The sequence below is a fragment of the Brassica oleracea genome, chromosome C5, assembly GCF_000695525.1.
Source record: "Brassica oleracea var. oleracea cultivar TO1000 chromosome C5, BOL, whole genome shotgun sequence".
NCBI classification, from domain to species: Eukaryota; Viridiplantae; Streptophyta; class Magnoliopsida; order Brassicales; family Brassicaceae; genus Brassica; species Brassica oleracea.
In genome coordinates, this window is record NC_027752.1 from 16,603,135 (window position 1) to 16,612,044 (window position 8,910).

An 8,910-nucleotide genomic window follows, 5' to 3' on the forward strand; every position below is an offset into this window, starting at 1 on the left:
TAAAGTAACTCTTGTCTAGAAAACTCAAAGTGACACCCAAGTTAAACATATCAAGTATCTTAAGCATCTCTTGAAAGCCTTGCACGTTTCGAGCCTTGAAAACTCTTCTTGAAACTTGTTTGCTTGCTTGATATTGGCATTGTTCTTAAGATCAGCTCCAATCTAAACTTGGCTTGAATGAACTTAATCTCTCTTGCATAAGGGCATTTGCATACTTGATCATGGATCTCATACACATTTGGGTTATCTTATTCCTTTATACCAATCTCTGTTAACCCAAATGGCACTCCACACCCTACAACCCTGACCATTCGTTGAGACCAAACATTGAATTGCATGAGTGAGACCTCTTTTGATAGTTTGTCATGTGCAAAATCTTGAGAGTATTGGAGGCGACATAGGTTTATTCTCATCTCTTGCTAACACAAAGAGTTAGCATTTGGGGATGGTGAGAGGGGTTTGTGTGTTCCAAATTTCAATATCTTGGGTTTGCGGAGTGAGAAAGTTGAGAGAGATGAGCAAAAGAGTACAAATAGAAAAGAAAACTCTAGGGACAAAAAGGAAAGTATGAAGCTCTAGATTATGTAACAAAGAACCTTCCCCCTCATAAAAAAAAATACGAGAAAAAGAATCAAAGAGAAGGTGGGAAAGGAAATGAGAAAGAGTTAGAGCTTGTAAAAAGTGAATTAAGTCCCTAGTGATTGAGTCAAAAAAGAGTTGTTCATTAGGTGAGTGATGTGATGGGTTTATTTTGGTTTTGAGATGATGATAAAAAGGGTAGAACTTGTGATCACTTATAACAAAAGGGGTAGAATGATGAGAATGAATCTATGTATACATGAGTTGCTTCTAATCTTAGATAAATTTTGCATAATGATCAAGCTCTTTGTTTTTGAGTGATAACCACCTTGAAATGAAAACATTTGAATCCCTCTTTTCTTTCATATTAGACCATGCTTACCTAGCCAAATGATTGAGATCATGTGCCCATTTGTGAGAATTCACCCTGTGTGTGTGTGAATCAGTGTGAGAGCTGGTTGAAGGGACTTGTTAGTTGAGGAGTATTGCAACTTGCGTAGAGGCATAAGAGTAGGGATAGGCCTAGAGAAGCTAGAGTATAATAAGAGAGTTGCTCATGCTATTTGTTATGTTTCTTTAGGATGTTAGGTTGAGTGCTAGGGAATGTTACTTTTGGCTATGAGTTCCCACCTTCAAACCTCTCTCCTATATGAGTTCTTGCAAGTTCACTTGAGGACAAGTAAAGAACAAGTTTTGGGGAGTTGATATCTTGCATATTTGCATCATTTTAAGTCTCCAATTTGCACATATTGGCATATAGATTAGGAATTTAGCATCTTTAGGATCCATATTGCATTCATATGTCTTAATCAGGTAATGGAGTATCTCATAGAGTGATTGGAGGTGTTTAGAAGCATTGTGGTTCAAAAAAGAGATGAAGAATGAAGTTTGGTCGAGTTGATATGATTACAACGCGGGTTGTACCACGCGGGTTCACTAACCCGCTTGACATGAAGCATCGGAGAGCTCCAACGCGGGTTGGATCACGCGGAGAGTCGCACCCGCACATACGAGAATGAAGCCGCTCGACGTCTTGATGCGGGTTGAGGCACGCGGGTTCCCTTACCCGCGTTGTCGAAGTGAAGTCGTCGACGAAGTCACGCGGGATGAGCAACGCGGAGTCCTTTACCCGCTAGCACGAACTGCGCGTAGTGACGTGTTGACGCGGGTTGAGGCACGCGGGTTCCCTTACCCGCGTTGTTGAATTGAAGTTGTCGACGAAGTCACGCGGGATGAGCGACGCGGAGTCCTTTACCCGCTCGCACGAACTGCGCGTAGTGACGTCTTGACGCGGGTTGAGGCACGCGGGTTCCCTTACCCGCATTGTCGAAGTGAAGTCGTCGATGAAGTCACGCGGGATGAGCGACGCGGAGTCCTTTACCCGCTCGCACGAACTGCAGGCGTAGCGAAGGTCCGATGCGGGGATCAAAGTTGGGACTTATCTTGTTTTCTATCTAATCAAAAAGGAACCTTTAGGTAAAAAGATCTAATCTTGATCATTATCCTTTGTCTTTGCTTTGTTAATTTGATCACATGATTAACACCAAATCATCATTGATTCTTGAGTTTATCATGAAGATTAGTGAGTAGTCATATTTGGATTCATGGGTTAGGGAGACTAAGGGTGATTAGTCTAGATCTAAGGTGTTGTAGCACATATCCATCTTGTTCATTGCTAGTAAAGTGCTTTTAATGTAGTTTTAGAGTTGGCTTCTCTAAAGTTGAGCCTTAGGCATTTCACACCCGATAGGTGTTCGATGAAATGTCTGAACCAACTCTACTATGCTTTTAACACTCTTTACCAAAGAGATTTGATGTTAAAGGTGTTAAAATGGTTAATGGACTTGAAATTAATGATTGCTTAGATATTATTCAACCAAAGATATTTGATGCTTGAGTTATCTTAGTGAATGAGCATTCATCTAGAGATAGAGTTTGTTTAGGATTGTGTCTAGGTCTAAGGTTAATAGATTGATTGAAAGGTACCACCTTTAGATTGAAACTTGATCACCCAAGGTCAATTCCCTTAGCCCATGAGTTCTCCCATCTCATAAGAAAGGAAAGCTTTGTTCTTTATTGCATTTTAGTAGTATTCTTATTCAAAATCATCTCGATTGATAGCACCTAGATTAAGCATGGTCTTGCATTCCATTTGCTTTAGAATCACTTATAACTGGTTTGACATCCTTTATACTATAACATTTGATTACGAGCCTTGAAAACTCCTAAAATCAGTTCTAGAGATCTTGTATTCGATCTTAGGACGTGTGAGGCTAGGGGAGTAAGTCAAGAAGAGTCTTGATCTTGTTCGAGTTATGTTTAAAGAGAGACTTGTAAGTTCACTTTAAAAGAATACTAGTAATAACACATATCTTTGTAGAGATTTTCTCTGGTGTACTATGTGCTTTACTTTGTGGGTTAGTTCTTGCATTTACGAGTGGTATCAGAGCGGTCACCCGTTCGATTATATAACAGGTGAGATCCTGCGGAAGAAATGGAGAACTATCATGAGCTGGTGTCAAGCACAAGGGTGATGTTAGATAGATCAAACTATGGACTTTGGAAGTCACGGATGAGATCTATCATTCGAGGGATTGATGCCATGGCGTGGAAGTCTGTGACAACTGGATGGTCAAAACCAAAGGTCAAGGACGAGAATGGTGTTGAATCCAATAAAGAAGAAAAACATTGGACCGAGACGGTACTCAAGATGGCAAAGTTCAACTCCAGAGCACTTTCGGCTATACATGCCAGTGTTACGAAGAATCATTTTGAGCTGATTCAGGGATGTGAGACAGCCAAGGAAGCATGGGAAATACTTCAAACTCACTTTGAAGGAACATCAAAAGTGAAGAGCTCACGATTGTATTATCTAGCTTCCAATTTTGAGAATCTCAAAATGGGAGAACATGAGTCAGTTGAAGAATTCAGCTCACAACTCAGTGGCATAGCTCAGGAATCCTTGATACTGGGAAAGAAGTACAAGGATATGAAGCTGGTCAAGAAGTTCCTAAGGTGTCTACCATCTAAGTATACTGCGTACAAGGCAGCTATGTCAATCTCTCTAAACACAGATGACCTAAGCTTTGATGAAGTGGTGGGGATGCTAAGAGCACATGAAATGGAGATTGACGGAGGAAAGAAAGGAAAGGGAGTCGCATTGGTATCACAAGAATTAGATGAAAAAGAAGATAACGATGATCCAGTAGGTATGCTAGTCAGACGGTTCGACAAAGTCCTTCGTAGAGCCGAATCAGGTCAGAGAAGAGGAAGTACATCACGACGTGCTGCAGAAGGTGAGAAACGAACATCTGAGTCACAAAAGAACGATTAGAAAGTGGAGGTTCAGTGTCATGAGTGTATGGGATATGGACACTACAAGACTGAATGTTCAACTGTCCGAAGAAGAAAAATCAAGTGCTACAAGTGAAAAGAAATTGGACACACTCAGCTGGAATGTGTAAATGATCAGAAGAGGAGACATGAGAAGTCGATGATCGGAATTGATGAGATAGACTCAGAAGAAGACAGCGATGAAGAGGAGCTGGCTAATTTCGTAGCATTCATTGGCATCACAGAGTTCGTGGAAGGGGAAACTGACACTGATGATGATCAGTCAAGCGTAGACGGTGATGATGGAATTGACTACCAAGAACTATGTCAGACAGTGGTTCAGATTGGTAAGGAGAATCTGTGTCTCAAAAAGGAGAAAAGCTGGTTGGAAGACACGGTGATAAATCTCAGAAAAGAACTCGATGATGAAAGAAAAAAAGAGGCATATACCTCAGATCTAAAAAAGGAGAATGAGCGGCTTGTTGTCCAAATTGAAGTACTAGAGAAACAAGTGAAAAACGAGAAGGCCCGATCGTCTGACTTAAATGCCAAACTGGAACATCATTACAAGACTGTCAGGATGCTCATTGGGTCAAAGGAACTTGATAAAATCTTGAGTCTAGGAAGACAGGATCAGACTCCTAGAGGTCTAGGATACACTGGGTATGGAAAGAGTGATACATGACCTATCAAATTTGTCCCAAGCACAAACTCCGAAGGAAGAACAACAAGTGAAGGTACTACCTCAAAGACTGTTGCTGAAAAAGTTAAGAATCTCCAGAAGGTGCTACGATCAGAAACTCAGCAAGAGAGAGGATGTTACTACTGTGGAAAACTAGGTCACATCAAGAAGAAATGCTATCACTATCGGGAGAAAGTAAATCAGTTCCTGAGACAAGGAAAGTACTGGTGGAATGGCTCTCGAAATCAAGTTTGGATCAGAAAATCTGATTTAGGACATACAACAGTAAAACCTACCCAACGACCTATCCATAGAGGTTTGAGATGCATCATATAACTTGTATCAGAAGCAGTGGCATTGGTATCCGAAGATGAAAATCCATGGTACTTTGACAGTGGATGTTCTCGTCATATGATAGAAGCACGCAAGAATCTCATGGATATAAAGCCATTGAAAGGAGGAAAAGTCACATTTGGAGATGGAAGCCAAGGAGCGATCAAAGGCAACGGAAAGACAGTTGAAACCAGACCACCTCTAAAAAATGTGTTCTTAGTCAAGGGACTTAAAGCAAACCTAATCCGCATCAGTCAACTATGTGATGAAGGGTTGATGGTCCAATTCACAAGCAGAGAGTGCAAAGCTGTGAATGTGTAGAACAGAGTCATGCTCCATGGAGTACTATCTGCTAACAATTGCTATGTATGGCAGAGTGTACAACAGTGATTTGTTGCACATGATGAAACAAGTCTGTGGCATCAAAGACTGGGTCACATGAATATGAGGCATATGAATAACATCATCAGGAAAGGTGCAGTCAGAGGCATTCCTCAGCTGGAGGAAACAGAGAAGACAGTATGCGGACCGTGCAATCAAGAAAAGTAGGTCAAAGTCCAACACAAGATGATTCAAGATATTCAGTCAAAGGATATGCTTGAAATGATACACATGGATCTCATGGGGCCTATGCAGAAAAAGAGCATAGCAGGGAAGAGGTATGTTTTAGTTCTGGTTGATGATTACTCAAGGTTCACATGGGTCAGATTCATTCGTGAAAAGTTTGATACACTGGAAAGCTTCAAGATCTGGGTTCTTAAAGTTACAAATGGGAAGAGAAGACTGAAGCAGATTCGCAGTGATCATGGGGGAGAATTCTAGAATGAAGCCATGAGTAACTTCTGTGGGCAACACAGAATAGTTCAGCAATTTGCTGCACCCATAACTCCTCAACAAAATGGAGTGGTAGAAAGAAAGAATCGCACGCTTCAGGAGATGGCGAGAGCTATGATGCATGGTAACAATCTGCAGCAGAGGTTCTAGGCAGAGGCTATTAGCACCGCATGCTACATCATAAACCGTGTATATGTCAAGAGAGGAACTATCAAGACTCCGTATGAATTATGGAAAGGTAAAACACCAAACCTCAGCTACTTTCACGTTTTTGGGTGCAAGTGTTACATTCTGAACGACAAAGAGCATCTTGGCAAGTTTGATGCAAGAAGCGATGAAGGCATGTTCTTGGGATACTCAGCGAATAGCTCAGCGTTCAGAGTCTACAACTTGAGGTCCCTGATGATCATGGAGCCAGTAAATGTTGTGTTCGATGATGTCACAGCTGTTCAATGGGAAAACGATGAGGAACAGAAGACGAATACACCATCGGCTGCATCAAAGGATCCATCAACTGAATCAACGAACGATGCATCACCACCTTCAGAGTTGACTCAGGAGATGAGTACTCCAGATGTTCACAGAAATCACTCATCAAGTGATGTTATTGGCAATTTGAATGAAGGAAGAAGAACAAGGGGCGTGAAGATCAATTTCAGAGAAATGGTGCAGTTTGCATGTTTTGTCTCAAATATTGAGCCAAAAGATCACACTGAAGCACTCTCGGATGAGTTTTGGATCCAAGCCATGCAGAAGGAACTAGAACAGTTCATCAGAAATGATGTATGAGAGTTGGTGAAGAAACCATCTGATGGCCACATAGTTGGGACTAAGTGGATCTTCAATAACAAGATTGATGAGAATGGAATTATGGTCAGAAACAAAGCAAGATTAGTGACCCTGGGGTATTCGCAAATCGAGGGAGTTGATTTTGAAGAAACATTTGCTCCAGTGGCTAGATTGGAATCTATCAGTTTATTTGTTGGTATGACGTGTATCATGAACTTCACAGTGTACCAAATGGATGTTAAGAGTGCATTTCTGAATGGGGTACTGTCTAAAGAAGTATATGTGCAACAGCCTAAGGGTTTTGAAGATGCAACTAATCCTGAGTATGTGTACAAACTCAACAAAGCCCTATACGGGTTGAAGCAAGCACCTCGGGCATGGAACGAAAGGCTGGCAAACTTTCTGAGTGACAAAGGCTACATCAGAGGAAGTGTTGACAAAACACTGATTATGCTGAAGAATAAAACAGGGATGCTGGTGGTTCAGATCTATGTTGACGACATCATTTTCTGAGGAACATCTAAACAACTTGTAGATGCTTTCACTCGAGACATGACTAAAGAGTTTGAAATGAGTATGGTGGGGGGGTTAAAATATTTCCTCTGGTTGCAAATTCAGCAGACAGAGGAAGGTGTTTTTATCTCGCAAAGTACCTATGCAAAGGCACTACTGAAAAGGTTTCAACTGGATCACTACAAGGAGGCAAAAACTCCGATGAGCTCTACCAACAAATGCTGCAAAGATGAGGAGGGTGAACCAGTGGACACGAAGCTGTACAGAGGAATGATCGGGAGCTTACTATACCTTACGACTAGTCGACCAGATCTAAGTCTGAGCGTGGGAATATGTGCTAGATATCAAGCAAAACCAAAGAAGTCTCATATGGAGGGAACTAAGAGAATCATTCGTTATGTCAAAGGCACGACTAACCTTGGGATCTACTACTCAAAGGGATCGAATGGAAATCTTGCTGGATATTGTGATGCAGACTGGGCTGGAAGTGTAGACGACCGGAAGAGTACTAGTGGGGGATGTTTCTTTCTCGGAAACAACCTGGTTGCATGGCTGAGCAAGAAGCAGAATTTTGTATCATTGTCTACAGCAGAGGCAGAATACATTGCTATGGGGAGTTGCTGCACGCAGCTGATATGGATGAAGCAAATGTTTGATGACTATGGCATGGATACTGGATCATTCCTGGTCTACTGTGACAACGAGAATGCAATCGACATATCAAAGAACCCGGTGCAACACTCAAGGACCAAGCACATTGACATTCGACCCCACTTCATCAGGGAACTAGTCGATGAACAGCAGGTAGTGATTGAACACGTTGTCACAGAATTACAACTAGCTGACCTTTTCACTAAACCTCTAGATCTTAACCGTTTTGTTACTCTTCGAAACTCCATTGGGGTTTGTGAGATGTAACAAGTTTGTGTAAGTGTACAGGGGATGACGGAAGAGCTATGAGTTGTGGAAAAGAGCTGCCAAATATGCCGTCATGATCTCAGAAAGTACAGGTTTCTCATCGAGAGAGCAATCAAGTAACAAGGGGGAGAAGATGTTCTGTGTTCCCATCATCAAAAAGGGAGCACAAGAGAACGCTTAGAAAAGAAAAGAAAAAAAAAAGAAAAAAAGAAAAAGAAGAAAAGAAGTAACAACCCCAAGCTCTCTCATGACTAATAAAGGTTGAAAACTAAATCAGGACATGATGAAGGCATATTTGTGTGAAAACTAGACATGAAATAAGCCTGATGATCAGATGATGATATAGTAGAGCAGAAGGGTGCATCTGTAGCAGAAGCTATGTCAGCCTCTGGATCACTCGACGAACAATTGTCAATGGGAAAAGGTAAAACAGAAATATTTTTGTACTTAAAGAATTGATAATTAATCTGTGTGACACGTGTTCTCTTATTGCTTGCATGTTTTGATGTACTAAATGTTCTTTTGTCTAAGTGGTTGTGTCAGCAAAAGTCATTGAGTAAATGCTACTAGTCTATGTCATCAACTTTCACAGTGTAACATTGAAGTTTCGGCCCAAACAATTCTTTTGTGGACAATACGTGTCGACATCCGAGAAAAGGAAAGAGAGATCGTGTGAGACTAAATGGAAGATTTCAATTTTTGAAATTTGAAAAAACTTCCATTTTAGAGAGAGTGGGAGATATAATGAATATCTAGGAGATCATGGGGTAATGCACCAAAAAGGAAATGATTACCCCTTGATAAACCCTAGACGCTAACTTATCTCTCTCACAATTCTCTCTGCTCTCAAAACCCAAAAGTCCCAAAAGAAAGAAAAACTCTCTCTCTCTCTCTCTCTCTCTCTCTCTCTCTCTCTCTCTCTCTCTCTC

The 8,910-nt window shown here is 41.2% G+C and overlaps 2 protein-coding genes across 2 annotated transcripts in view; both read left to right on the top strand.

Annotated features, from left to right (window-relative positions):
• The window catches only part of LOC106343542, a 15,263-nt gene extending 11,318 nt beyond the window's left edge, over positions 1–3,945 (top strand). The window contains exon 2 of the mRNA XM_013782784.1: positions 3,055–3,945. Within this exon, the coding sequence (XP_013638238.1) occupies positions 3,074–3,913 (840 nt within the window). The 5' untranslated portion in view covers positions 3,055–3,073 and the 3' untranslated portion in view covers positions 3,914–3,945. The remainder of the gene's footprint in view (positions 1–3,054) is intronic.
• Positions 3,946–4,051: 106 nt separating this feature from the next.
• On the top strand, positions 4,052–4,614 carry LOC106343545. Its single transcript, XM_013782788.1, has one exon. The coding sequence runs from the start codon at positions 4,073–4,075 to the stop codon at positions 4,595–4,597; it is 525 nt and encodes a 174-aa protein (XP_013638242.1). The 5' UTR covers positions 4,052–4,072; the 3' UTR covers positions 4,598–4,614.
• Positions 4,615–8,910: the final 4,296 nt, after the last annotated feature.